The 15,153-nt window shown below is 35.7% G+C and overlaps 1 protein-coding gene across 22 annotated transcripts in view; it reads left to right on the forward strand.

The window, feature by feature from the left end:
* Nucleotides 1-12,260, forward strand: part of CCDC91 (coiled-coil domain containing 91) — a 169,231-nt gene extending 156,971 nt beyond the window's left edge. For 16 of the 22 annotated variants that reach the window (XM_068658948.1, XM_068659048.1, XM_068658967.1 and 13 more), the window contains one exon: nt 9,427-12,260. In XM_068658948.1, coding sequence (XP_068515049.1) covers nt 9,427-9,597 — 171 coding nt within the window. In that variant the 3' untranslated portion in view covers nt 9,598-12,260. Of the gene's footprint in view, nt 1-1,160; nt 2,748-9,426 lie in introns of those variants that run through there. The other 6 variants (XM_068659146.1, XM_068659071.1, XM_068659030.1 and 3 more) reach the window with 1 other exon arrangement.
* Nucleotides 12,261-15,153: the final 2,893 nt, after the last annotated feature.

A 15,153-nucleotide genomic window follows, 5' to 3' on the forward strand; every position in this document is an offset into this window, starting at 1 on the left:
GTTTTGCATTTCAGAGTAGCATAAAGAGAAGCAAAGCACAGGGTCATAACAATGTTTTCCTTTGTATATTCAGTCACACTGCTGTAGCTATGTCATAAAGACATTTTCAAAACGAAGCAGGAAGTTTGCCTTAACTAAGTTTGCTAACTTTGCCTTATAGTCTTATTAATTTTAAAAAGTGGATTTCTGTTACAAAACAAAATGTCCATTCATACAACTAACTGAACTGCCAAGTAATGAGCTGCCTGTGTGTACATGTGGAAAGATACCATAGAATCTGAGTTTTTATTGAAAGCTATAATTAAAAATGTGAGTACAAAGCTTTATACCACTACATTTTAGTCTCACCCTGTGTCAGTATTGTATAAGTATTTAGTTAAATTTGTAGCCAACTAAAGCATAGTCATGCAGAAAACATTGAGCAGTTTCAATATTATTCATTTTATATTTGAACTGTAAAATTCAGCCAAATAGAATCCTGCTGTGCATTTTATTTACTATTGTTACACTATTTAGCAAATTCAAATACCTTTTGTTAAACCATATACCTATCTAATTTGCATGTAATCCAGCAAATCTTGTCATTGTGTTATTATCTTTTTTGGAGGAAAAGAAAGGAGCATTTTCTGTACTGAAAGTAAGTATATAGTTTGTGTTTGTCTGACAGTATAGGATTAAAAAAAAAAAAAGTTGGAATAAACAAAGTAGGCAGAAAATATTTCTTTGGTAACTATTTAAACATGTTGCTATTCTAATTAAAAGTAGACTTTGAATTTTTTGAATAAGCAGCAATATGTAGCATTTATTTTACAATAGAAGCAGTATCTTTTAATAAAAGCAATTTTAAAAGATGCTATGAGGATTTGTCTACTGTGGCAATTAGGCTGTTAAGGTTTCTCAAACTTCTTATCATTTAGGATTTGAAAGCTGTTGGCAATTTCTTGTAGACCTAATGTACATTTTATTTTGGAGAGACAAAAATACCTTGTGAAAATGTTACTAAATAGTATGTACAAAAGACTGCTTTGTTTTGTAGTGGTTGTTGAATTTGGTTGTTGAATTTTTATTAATGAATATGGTTGAATTTTTGCTGATTAATCCCTAAATTTATTTCTAGGTTCTCTTAAAGTTATTCTTTCTTTCTTTTCTTATCTCAACAGCTTGATCAAGTTGTTCGTCAGAGGAATCTGTCTAGTTTGGAACTTTTCCTCTCATGTGCACAGAAACAGTTAAGCATTTTATTAAATGAAGATCCCACAACTACAGAGGAAAAGAGAGACTGACATTTGCTGTACCACTGGTACAGTGTTATTTGTGAAGCTGCAAATCTTGGTCAAGCAAATAATAAATGTCTCCTACTAATCATTTGAAATTGTATCCCTGGTTCAAGATTGATCTGAAACTATACTTGATAGAAGTATCTGTGGTTTCTTTTTCTTTTTTTTTTTTTTTGACTACTATTATCAGAGTGAAAAAAAAATATATATATATATCATTGTGGTTTCTATTAGCCCATGACTGAAGTTCTAGGTAATGTCAGCAATGATGAAAAAATTTCTGTTATGCCTGGTTTAAAGGTGGTATCATGTTGTGATGTAATTGATTATTATTTTTGTACTTATAGAAATGGAGAAAAACAGTTAAATATAGGTACATGTCCATCTGTATTTCTCAAGTATATGCCCAAGTGCATTGCCTCGAGTGAGCCTGAGAAGCTCACTTCTCATGAGAAGCTATCACTTCTCATTACTTGAGATGTGTAATAGAAGAATCAGTACTGAAACATAAGTTTTGACAGTCATTTCTTCAGACATTCATAAACTCCAGCTCGAGTAATAGAAAAGTTTAAAAACTAAACAGTGCAATTTGTTAGTGTAGAACACTGCTGTAACCAATGTATAGTATGTATTTTCATTTCTGTTCTACAAAGCTAGTCTGATTCCAAAATTCATTTTCTCATGAAAGTACAATTAAAGAGACTGACCTCAGTTTCAGGAAGAAGATGTATGTAATTATGTGGAGACTGATATTGCACTGCCTCAGTGGAATTTCTGACAATATAAGGAGTGCAGAATGCTGAACTCGGATGCCCTTTTCAAACCCATTGAAGGAAGTAGAAATACTGCCCACTGACATCTGTTTAGTGGCCTTCAGATCAAATTCTGTGCCTACACTCTTTTGTTTGTAGATTTGGATCCTTAGTTAAAAGAGTTCTGAATGAGATAAAGGAAAATAAAAATACTGTTATAATACTGAATATAAATAAACAGAAAATGGTACTTCTAATGCTGAGTTTGTGATTCAGTGGGGACTCATGGACATTTTTTAGTGTAGTTCTAGGTATTCTGTGGTGGTTGTGATTTTTTTGTTTGGTTGTTTTTTTCCACTGGCAGTCACTTTTCATAAATCGCTTTCTTATAGCAATAAAGAAACTCCAAATAGTTTCCTATGTATTTGGCAGTATAAAATATGTATTGCAGAGTGTTTCCTTTTTTTTTTTTTTTTCTGTGCTTAATTTTTGTAATTAAACCATAGTTTTTGTCTTCTGTATGACTGCAGAGATTTACTGAAAAGGTAAATAATGCACTTTTTACTAAGTGATGATCTCTTCCTCCAAGTATATGAAAATCCTGAATCTTGTTGATATTTCTTGACTGACCTTTTCATCTGACAGACCAAAAGCTACTTTAGTGCTGAGTCTAATCTTATTTACCTAGGTGAAATAAACAAATTATATGGTAATGAGAGATTTGTTTCATTTTGTTTTGACCATCTCTCCTTGTCGTCAGTTTTACTGTGGAAGAGTTTTGTTGCATTTCCACAGTGCATGATTATGGAGAAGAAGAAATTTATGGCGAGTCAGTAAGATTTCACTGGCAGCTATGGTGTGTCTTCCCCAGTATAACATCATGTGTTCATCTCAGCTCTTGAATATTGTGATTACCACAGAGAACTGTAGGGTGGTTTTTTTTGTTTGTTTGTTCATTTTCTTTTGACAGTTTTAGTCCATTAGGTTTTCTCTTTATCCTGTGAACAAAATTGCAGAATTAGACCACAGACATATGAAATCAGACTGGGAGCTTGGATTACATTCAAAACCACAAGTCTCAGAGCAGAAATTCAGATATCCAGCAGAAGAAGAGTTATATAGTTTGCAAGCTTTGCAATATGCAATAAACTCCATCTTCTCCACATCACATCCAAAGCCTTAGAGATTATTTTTAGTTTTCATTATTTCTGCCTAATCATGTCTGCCTATCATCAGTAGTTTGTGGAAATTTTGGAAGACAGAAGTCAGGGAGAAGTTTGCAAAGTCTAGCTCATGGCAGGTGACATCACAACATTTTTTTATTTTATTATATAAATAAATTTATTTATGATGAACTAAATAATGGAATTTAAGAGAAAATAGTAAGTTTGAAAGCCTACAGGGTAGAACTTTGCCACTGAAGCATGGCATTTAATGCAATTTTTCACTTCTATAATGAAATATCAGTATTCTTTATATTCATGATAACATAATAATTTTGACAAGACTGATATGTAATGGGAGACACAAGAAGCCCTAGAACTAATCCTTAGACATAACAAACACAAAACTAAAGCATTCAAACTCATGAGTCTGCAGTCTAGAACACCAAAAGCTCATATAACATACATAATATATATATGTATATGACTATATGCTTTATATTAGAAATGAGCTATAAATGTTGTAACATAAACATATGACTTAATCAATTGTGTATATTAAAAGCTACCTGAAAGGTAATAATAGATCCAGTTTACATAATGATATCTTTCATTAGCATCAGTCAGGCTCATTGTATTTCATCACTTTCATCTGATGACCTAGAGCAGAAAAGATCAGAACAGTGGGATGTATAAACAATAATTTAATGTTAGTAATGAGTATTGTGGTATCATACTGTCCTACACATTCTTGTTGTATTTCTGTATGTTTCTTTTGGTTCCCTGTCTGCTTCAATGACAGAATTCTAGATCAGTCATTAGCAAAGAAGAAATCTATTTCCATGCATCTTTGTATACTATCAATAACTGAGGTGAGAAAGTATTTGAAGTTTTGCCTTGCTCTAGGAAAAACTTTGTTAAATAAAAATGTTATTTGTCTAAGCATTACATTCCTTCACTATATCATAGCATGGCTGAACAAAGAAAAAGCAGTTATTTGAGGCTGAGATTGCATTAGTGTTTTAAGATTTTTGTGCATCTTTACATTGGCTTTTGGTCAAAAGTTGCCTCATGTCCTGCCAGCTCAGTAAATGGCAATGTTAATTCCTGACTGTCTGAAATTATCCACATAGACATGACCTTAAAGGGCCTAATTCCTATTCACACTGAAGCTCCCTTATAGCACACTAGACTCTTCCACTCGTCCACTGTGTATTTATGTGCACATATTTGGGATTGCAAAACTTTACCCTTCCCTTGGATGGAGAGATTTCATCTTGTTTCCTAACAGGTAATAGCCACTGATTAGAAATTGTTCAAGTGAACACATGTAATTTATACTCACTTTCGGATCATGTATAGTGTCAATGCAGTAACAAATGGACTTGGTGCAAATGTAAAATAAGCTTTGAAAGTCTGTAGTGCAAGTATACCCAATCTAGCTACCAGCCAGTTAGCTGTCTTGATACCAGATGGGTAGCTGTTAAAGCATAGTCTAATAGTCATTTACATCTTTCTGTCCCTATCTGTATTGCAACCTACACTGATCTACCTGAAACACATAATTTGCTTTAACTAGTTTACATACTGTAAGTTTTGATGCAGGAGTGACAAAGTTGTGGAAAAGATTGTTTTGAAAAATGTTTAATGGCCATTCTGAATATTGTCTGGAAAGAGTTTATAACATCTATGTCATTCCTTTATCAAAGAATTTTAAAAGTGCCAGAGAAACATTGGTCTGGAAAACACTTTTTACATGGGTATAATTTGGGCCATAAATATTTATATGCTTTCAGAAACAGTCTAAGCGAATGTTTTCATTTCCTGTGATCTGTCAAAAAATATTGTTCTAAGGATTCAAGAATCAATCACCTACCTGCTAGTATAGCTTATGAACAGTTTAATTATTTTAAACCCCACATAAAATTAGTAATAATGCTTCTGAATCAGGGTCATACTTGGGCAGTTGAACTTAATGGAGAAACTGACAGAGTTGCTGAGCTGCTCAGGGTTTGTATTTGCCTTTGAAAGTATTTGCCTTGTTAGCTGAAGGAAAGGACTGAAATGTGTAGACATTACCTAAGCAGTTCACTCGCCATGGTGATAGAGTAGGTAAAAATGCCCTCATCAGGCTCTGTTGTATGAGGAACATAAGGTCAATCTTACTTTACACCATTTACAACAGACACTCATGGTAGGTTATGATGATTACATATCTAAGGGAGGCATTACTATGATTATATTTATTATAAAGGCTTATAGTAATCTTCTGAAGGTGGTAAGCACTGTAGGTGCTGGTGGCAGCACAGTATCTAGTAACACAAAATAAATGTGATTCTTTTTTTCTTTTGATCTCATTTTTTGTACAATGTGTGTTTTACATTTTTTCTATCACCTTTCAGGACAATCATTTCCTGTAATAGATGTGATACTGGGATTTTATTGTGTAATTTCAACTATTTTAATATGCGTCAGAGATTCACATTTGTTTATGTTGGCTTTAATTCTTTGCATTTCAGAGTTACAAAACCAACATTTTTCAGATGCTTTCCATTGTCCAGCATGGGTAGACAAAAGATGGATAGACAAAGAAGGTATTACTGAATTAACACCCAGGGCCTTCTACTTTTTTCCAGTGGTATTTCTAAACAATTTGACAGGAAATGCTGGGAAAAAAAAAAAAAAAAAAAAAAGTGTATTAGTGTATTAATAAAATTTTATTAATACACATTATCATAAAAATACAATTATCGAAAAAAGTTATGAATTTGTCTTTTTTCATATCTGGTAATAAATCTGTATCAGTGGACAAAGATCACCATCAGATGGCAAGTCATCGATATTCATTCTCTTTCTTTAAATTAAAATATTTTCTCTTCTCACAAGAGTCATAGGGATTTGCACCTCTCTGGATTTAAAAATAAGCTTCATGGATCCCCTCTACATTACAGTGGTACTCCTATCATTGTAAGGGCTTATTTTGGCCCTTTAGCCAAACTAGAAACAGAATTGTTTTTGCCAAGTGAACTTTTAAGGATGTTTCAGTTCCTGTACTACCACCATATTAGGGCATCACTTGAGACTTCACATCAATCTTTCTACATAAATTTTCTGAAAAATAACTGGTCACCATGGTACATGGCCAGTCTCTATTTCTGTGGCAATAATTTTAAAAATTCAATTATTTAAACATCCCACTTTTTTTTATTTTGATCATAGATTACATATTTAGAGAGTGATAGTGAAGTTTTGGCTCCCAGGAATTCAGCAAGAATTCTGCTGTTTGCTATTTCCAGCTTGGAATATCGTCCTTCTTCATATTTTTTGCATCTGCAATGAATATTATGCAAACAGCTTTAGGGTCTGGAATGGGTCTGTGTGGGTCTGGAAACATACTGAGAAGTCGTTTCAAGAGCGCATTTCATGACTGATTCTTTGAGGAAAATGTCAGTATTTGTTCTGCTCACAGTGAGGAAGAGGAGCTGCCAGATGAGACTTTGGTGAGCGGGTGCATCTTATTTTTACTGTAATACTACTAAGAAGAATATGTCTCCATATTCTTATTGAAATAGGTTGTTTCTCCCTTGGTACTTCAGAACTAATAGCGTACTAGCTAGAATACTCTCGTATTCCCTACTAAAAAGCCTACCAAAAAAACCACGCTGAGGTATATCAACAAAGTCCCTATCACAAAGACATAAATCAAGGTATTGTAGCATGAGTAGAAAACATGAAGGTAAAGGTAAGGTGCTGCTATTTGTTATATATCTCTATTATTACTATTTTTACTTGGCAGAGGAAATGGGGACATTCTGAAATGCTGTATCTCCTACAAATGTAACAAGTAACAGCTACATGTTTTTTTGATAAAAATCTCAGTTGAACCAGGATGAGTCTTAATAATTTTGTCAGGGTCAAGAAGTCATACAAATGAGAGCATCTTGCTTTCATTTATGTATTATTGCTGGAATAGGTCCAAATCTGTCCTGGAGTGTCAGTGGCCAAGGATTTCAGCAGGTGCTGTGCCTGAAGTCAATAAAACTCCATTTGGTCTGTTTGAAACAACAACATTGACATTGGAAAGCATAATTATTTCAGAAACCTGACTGTATGCAATTTTTCAACTAGTGTCTTTTTTATTATTATTATTATTAGTGTGTGTGTGTGTGTGTGTATTTGTCACACATTTCTGCAAACAGGTCAAAAGAAGCAGTGTTTTCATAAATGTTTATGAACATGATGATGGAACAAAATGAGCAGCTGTAAGCTATGTGGAATGTATATTCTGCATACTCTTTTGATACTGAGGAAAACTCAGATGTATTCAAGAAAATGAAGAAAAAAAAAAAAAAGAAGATTCATGTTTTTCCTGTGCAGTTTGAAGAGTGAATCATAGAATCATAGGTTCATAGAATCATAGAATATCCTGAGATGGAAGGGATCCATAAGGATCATTGAGTCCACCTCCTGGTTCCACACAGGTCTACCCAAAAATTCAGACCATATGACTAAGTGCACAGTCCAAATGCTTCTTAAACTCCAACAGGCAATGCCATGTCTGCGTCCCTGGGGAGCCTGTTCCAGTGTGCGACCACTCATTCAGTGAAGAACCTATGTGGTTCCCAAGCCACCTGAGCAGTTTCTGTCAGGACTTGCCATTTTAACCAGGAGATCTCATCTCTTAGAAAATGATACTAGATGAGAACCTGTACTTCAAAACAACATTAAAAAAAAAAAACAAAAAAAAAAAACAAAAAAAAAAAACACTGCAAAACTTAAAAGCATTTCAATGCTGACATGTAGAGATTCAAATATGTTAGTCATGTTAGTCTGAGAAATGTCAAGAGGGATTCCTAAACAGAATGTTTTGGAGGAATGGTGCTTTCTGGGCATACAACTGTATCAGGATGATGAACATACTCTTGTTCAGTTGTTATGCTAATATTAAAAACAAAATTATATAAACAACAGAGAAGTCTTTAAATGTCTGCCAAATAAAATGGAAAGAAATCCAGACATTGTGTTAAAAGTTTATATATCATCTATTCATCTTTTTGGGAATGTGTTTAGGTCTCTCTCAGATGAAATACTTTTTAAGTTGAACTTGCTACAGATATTGGAATAAAAAAAAAAAAAAAAAAAGCAACAAGTGTATTAGCTCAAGACAACAACAGAAAATGTCTGCAAAAGACTGGTAGCTACACAGTTCATGAATGACAAGACTACTCGAAAGAATACAAATAACGGATTGTGGGATCAGAATTAAATTGCATTTAATTTGATGTCATCAATATATAATACAAATATCATGGTTACAATGTGTCTACCTAGTTTTCAAGATGTTTTTTCTTCAGCACATTCTCAGGCATTCTTAAAGAACAAATGAGTTCAAGGAAGTGATGACAAGTGTATTTAAGAAGGACCCAAGAGGTTGGTTGGTTTATTAGATATTTTGAGCCAATTGTTAATACCTATTCTAATGCATAAGCATCCAGAAATGCATGTTGGTTTTCACAAAGCAATCATATATTGCAGTAGTCTAGACCAATGAGGTATTTTAATTATATTTTTCCTATTGGTTAAGCTTCAAGAAATCAAGCTGGAAGTTGGATAAAAGTTATTTATGTTCTGTATATACTATTGGTGTCATGAATGATTTCACTTCTGCTGTCTCCAGAACAAAGTTCAGAAATGTCAATTAACAAGATTAAAATAGATTTTGTACATTATAGTGAGAACTGTTTCACACTTTCTAGACTTTTTGTTGTTGAGCTTAGTGAGATGTTTTGTCTGTTTGCCTTTAAAACAGACAAAATTGGGGTGGCACATTTGCTTTTTTTTATTAAGAAAGGCTGTTCATCAGGAAAGGTTTCTATAGTGATCAGAAAAATATATACAATTAAAGTTTCCAGAAATCAGCAAAACCAGATGTATTCTTTGGTGACTTGCAAATCAAATAAGTTTGTTATTGAATTTCACTCTCAATTTAATCATTTAGAGACAGAAGAGTTTAGGTAGAGTGAGCTATATTTTATTTTGTCTCACCGTCAGTGTTATTAGTGAAGTGAGTAACACCATCTCATGCAGAAACCTTAGGGCAGAAACTAAAAAGGAAATTATCCGTGCACCATTCTGTTGTTATCATCATATCATGGATTTGGATGAAATTTTGTTCTTCTTGAATTGAAAGAGAATGTTCAGTGAAGCTAGAATTTTAATCTTTATTTCTTACAGATATCTAGCCTTCTTGGCAATGAAGCTTTGAGGGAACATCAGAAATACCACATTCAGAAAGGACTGTCTGACAAGGAAATAGACACCGAAAAGCATTCCAGGCTGCAGCCCAGTTGGGAATATGGTGCATCCATCTCCAAAGATCTCTTCCTTCCAATTTCTCTCACCTAATGTGTCAGCCTGCTCAACGTTTTGGGGGAGATCTCCTCTACTTGTAATAATGACAATGTGTTCTGAGTCTTGGAGGAAAACATGTTACCTCACTGTCATAGTGACAGAACATCTTGTGCCCAGAATGGTTTCCTGAGACACTCTGCTAGTGCATTGGCAAGTTAGTCTCAAACTGTACGTAGCTGCCTGTTATGGATTATATCACAGACACTTACACTACTGTACTGAAAAGAAAATGACTATGTTATAAGATCTTGAATATTATTTTCTGTTGCATCAGTGAAAACTGTTGACATGTCTCTGCATAAAAAAGGAGATAGCTAGCACAAGATTTTCAGTATTGTTTTAATGAAAGTTATTCTTTTTATCTAACTGTGGCTTTAATCAAGAGTCCAGTGTCCTTAGCACTTAAGATTGAAGGATGAGACAGAATTACTCAGAAGAATGGTTTTCATCATCCTCTTTAAGATAGACATTTGTTTCATTTCAAATCAAATTTGATTACCTCCAAAGCATGTGAAACAACTACCTGTTAAAAACAGCAAAAAGGATTCCCCATCCACAACCACTTCAAGGTTCACACAGAGGAGGTAATGAAGTAAACTCATTCTGTTCTTTATGGAAGTCCTATGGATCAGTTCTCACCTAACCCATGAGAATAAGAAAAACAAAGGCCTTTGCTCACCTTTGCATAGGCAGATTCAATGCCTATATAATCCAGTTCTCCTTTCATATTTTCCCTTGCCATATTGTCCTCTGTTGCTACAAAGTGGTAGCAGATTGTTAACAAGGTATAAACATGTATCAGCAAATGAGCTAAGTGCTAGTTGCCATCATTGCTGCCAAGCTTTGGTCATAGCCAATATCAAGGTATCCTACAGAAACAGTATTGTATCATTTTGTTTAGGCTCTGGTTTGGTACAGAGCTGATGAATACAGCTCTTTTTACATGTTTTAGGACTTGACTACTTTCTAATGTTTCTCATTAGAGGGCCAATATATTCATGCCTATATATGTAATTGCTTGATATTGCTATAAAATCCTAAATATTCAGACATTAAGTATTCCAATTAAGTATTCCAAGATCTTCAGATGTTTTTAGATGTTTCAGATAGTCATAAAGTGTTCATCTTCAGTTATCTTTTAATACTAAATTATTATTCTTTTTAACATGCCTTATAGTTTTGAACTCTTAACATTCTTAACATTCTTATTTCTAAGCTCTGCACTGTAAATGCAGGTGCTAGGAAGTCTTCAGACACACACACACACACACACACACGCACCCTTTATGAGATCCTAGGAGATGATCCTAGGAGATGAGGTGTTAAGGAAAACATCCATTATTATATAATCTCTGATCAAATCACCAGAGGAACAGCCCTAGGTAGGATGGATCAGTGGTTCACATGAAGAAGTGTGTTACCCTTCTGCCCTGCTTTACCCATCTTGCTGTTAACCTCAGTTACATAGTCATAACTTCAATTTCCTCCCAGGGTGAAGGTTTGGGGTTAGATTTCAGGTTGACTTTGCACTAATGTTGGCTTCATTTGTAATCCTGCAGTCTTCTGCTACAAATGAGAAAAAGCATCATGCTGTTCTGTCAAGTTTTCCTATGTTATATAAACTCTAACCTCTTGATAAACATTTTCCATTAAGATTATTCAGGATCAAAAAGATCTATCTCCTTCCTTGAACAAATGTTACCACTGTGGGACATGCTAGAAAACAGAGGGACTTAATCTGGTATTTGGAACTGTAAATCCCAACGCAATCTGAATTGGTAGACTGCTTCTGATGCCTCTGTGTTATTTGCTCAATCACTAGAGCAGTAGCCTCTGTGTTTAAAGAGAGTATATAGTTCTCACTAGTTCCCATTGACTGTCTGCCACAGTGCATAAAGTCATGCAGAACCCAAATTAATCTCTCTCACATTATTTGGCTTATTACATACCAAACTGACAGGCTTCTAGGCAGCTTGGACAGATAAGACAAAAGTATGGAAACCAACAACTGTGCTCACTGTGTCAAAATTATGTTGATCATCCTGTTTAAAGGAAAAAAAAAAAAAAAAAAAAAAAAACAAAAACAAAAAAAACATTATAAAGGCTAAGTTTTACATCATTTTAATACAAAATTAACATAGTAACAATGTGCAGATACAATCAAAACATATATTTGCAACATCTGTGATTAGAATCTTGGCAATTTTATTTTAAATATGACTGGCAATAACTAGAGAAGAACTTGGTAACAATGAGGAAAGAAAGTAATTATATCCCCTGTTGACTATCCTAGATGTATCCTGTAAATACATCTAAATTAAATTAAAAATAAAGAACATAAATAAAAATGGTGAATCAGAGGTTCACAGCAAGATGAAAATATTACAAGTGCATTATTATGGATCTTGTAAATGTTAAATAAAGCAAAGACAATACAATGGACTTTGACCCACTCAAACAGTATTTAAAAGCATAGTGTATACAATGTCTGTCACTTAACTGGAAACTAGTATAAAATGAATGGTTCTTATCATTCCCCTTTGTGAGAACTCAGATCATGGAAAAGTAATGATCCAATGACGTTATAAGAAGTTCCCATTTAGTGTAATAAATAAATAGTGGTTTAATACTGAAATAAAACTAAGTTGTTTATTAAGTATGGAGGCTCTTTTTTCCAACCTTAAAATATTTGACACATAAGACATTGCAAATTAGTAAATTGCAGTACCATACCTTGTCAATTTATTGCCGTGTCAAAAATTTCTGCTGCTGTGGGTTTTCCAAAAGAAGAAGCATGGCAGTATCAGGAGGTGGATGGAGAAAATGGCCCAGCATCATTTGTGATCTTACAGGGAAATAAAATATACTAGATATACTTGTTTAGAACAATTAGGTTTTTAGTTTCCCTTGGAAAAGGTGTGTCTTCACAATTTCCAGATAAGACTCTGGACTGGCATAAAAATTCTAATTCATGTGAATTTTGCATGCATGTGTGGTCCAATCATAGAATAGAATAGAACAAAAGAACAGAACAGAGTAGTTCAGTTGGAAGGGACCTACAAAGATCATCAAGTCCAACTTCCTGACTACTTCAGGGCTAGCCAAAAGTTAAAGCATATTACTGAGGTCATTATCCAAATGTTTTTTGAACACTAACAGGTATGGGAGCATCAAACACCTCACTTGTAAGCCTGTTCCAGTGTTTGACCACCCTCATGGTAATTAATTTTTTCTAATGTCCAGTCTGATTCTCCCCTGGCACAGCTTTGTGTTGTTCCTTCACATCCTGTCATCAGTGAGCAGGAGCAGAGACTAGCACCTCCCTCTGCACTCCCCTCCTCTGGGAGCAGGGAGGTTGCCTCTCAGCTCCTTTTCTCCAGACTGGGCAACCCAAGTGTCCTCAGCCTCTCCTCATAGGACATGTCTGCCATTCCTCATACCAGCTTTGTTGCCATCCTCTGGGTGCTATCAAGTAACTTAGTGTCCTTTTTGTATAGCGGAGACCAGAACTGCACACAATAATCGAGGTGACACTGCATCAATGCTAAATTTAGCGGCAGAATTCTTTTTAATGGATTGCTGTGCTATTTTTAATGCACCCCAAAATGTAGTTTGCCCTCTCTGCTGCCAGGGCACATTGGTGCCTCATATTGAGGTACCTACAAACAGAACAGGATGATACTGTTTGCAATAAACATATGTTATACAACAGTAGCCAAAATAAGAAATATGCTTCTAGGCTTCCCAAATAAATAAATAATTAAAATAAAGCCCTTGATATTTGGCAAGATTATTATTTATTCTTTTGATTTTATCCAGAGAAATAGATAAATGCATCCACCTGCAGAAGATATAGCTAATTGCAGTGATTCATGAAAAAAAAGTCATCTTGGGACTTTCTCAATTAATTTCCAATGGTCTTCGGAATCCAGAGAGGCCCCAGTTGACTGGAAGCTGGTAAATTTGGTCCCAGTTTTCAAGAAGTGCAAGAAGAAGATCCTGGCAATTACAGGCCTGTAAGTCTCACTTCAGTGCCTGGTAAAATTATGGAGAAGATTATTCTGGGAGTTATTGAAAAACACATGAGTGTAGTCATTGGTCAGAGCCAACATGGGTTCACTAAGGGAAGGTTATGTCTAACAAACTTAATTCCCTTTTATGACAAGATCACCCAGCTAGCTGACCAAAGGAAGCCAGTCGATGTAACCTTTCTGGATTTCAGTATAGCTTTCGATACTGTCTCTCACAGTATCCTTCTGGAAAAAAATATGAGAATACAGTTGGATAAATAAGATGGCTGAACAACTGGTTGACAGGTCAGGCCCAGAGAGTTCTTTTAACTGGGGTTATATCAGGCTGGTGAATTCTCACTAGTGGGGTTCCCCAGGGCTCCATTTTAAGGTCAATCCTCTTAAATGTTTTCATAAACAATTTGGATGAAGGACTTGAAAGGTTTTTGAGCAAGTTTGCAGATGATGCCAAATTGGGTGGAGCTGTTGGCTCTGTAAAGGGTGGTTAAGCCTTGCAGAGAGATCTCGACAAATTAGATAGCTAGGTAATCACCAACAATATGAAGTTTAACAAGAGCAAATGTCAGATTCTGCACCTGGGAAGGGACAACCCTGGCTATACGTACAGATCAGGAGATGAGATGCTGGAGAGCAGGCCCACAGTAAAGGATCTGGGGGTTTTGGTCAACAACAAGTTGAATGTGAGCCAGCAGTGTGCCTTGGCAGCCAAAAGGACCAAGAGTATCCTGGGGTGCATCAAGCATGGCATTTCTAGTCAGTCAAGGAAAGTGATTGTTCCACTCTACTCTGTGCTGGCGTGGTCTCACCTTCAATACTGTGTGTGGTTTTGGCATCACAGTATAAGAAAGATATAAAGCTGTTAGAGAGTGTCCAAAGGAGGGTAACAAAGATGGTAAAGGGTTTAGAGGGGAAGACATATGAGGAGTGGCTGATGTCCCTTGGTTTGTTCAGCCCAGAGCAGAGCAGGCTGAGAGGAGGTCTCATGGCAGCCTGCAGCTCCCTCACAAGGGGAGCTCTGCTCTCTGGGGGCAGAGACAGGACCCGAGGGAATGAGATGGAGCTGGGACAAGGGAGGGTCAGGCTGGGTGTTAGGGAAAGGTTCTGCACCCAGAGGGTGGTCGGGCACTGTGGCAGGCTCCCCAGGGCAGTGGTCACAGCACTGAGCCTGCCAGAGTTCAAGAAGCATTGGGACAATGCTCTCAGACACATGATTTGTTTTTTGAGTGGTTCTTCAGAGACCCAGGAGTTGGATTCAATGATCCTTGTGGGTCCCTTTCAACTTGGATATTCTGTGATTCAGTGATAAGAAACAGGACAGTATGTTCCAGGTACCAGAGAAGGTATTTCTCCATAGAGAGGACAATGTTGGAGTATACAGCCACACTGCAGCCTGTGGAGTATCCCCATGCCAGAGGTATTTGCTATATGGATATTTGCTGAAGGACCTGTTGTCCGTGAACCTGCAGTGGAGCAGGTTTGTCTTGAAGGACTTCAGGCCATAGAAGGACCCATGCTGCAG

Source organism: Anas acuta, chromosome 1 (assembly GCF_963932015.1).
Source record: "Anas acuta chromosome 1, bAnaAcu1.1, whole genome shotgun sequence".
Taxonomy (NCBI): Eukaryota; Metazoa; Chordata; class Aves; order Anseriformes; family Anatidae; genus Anas; species Anas acuta.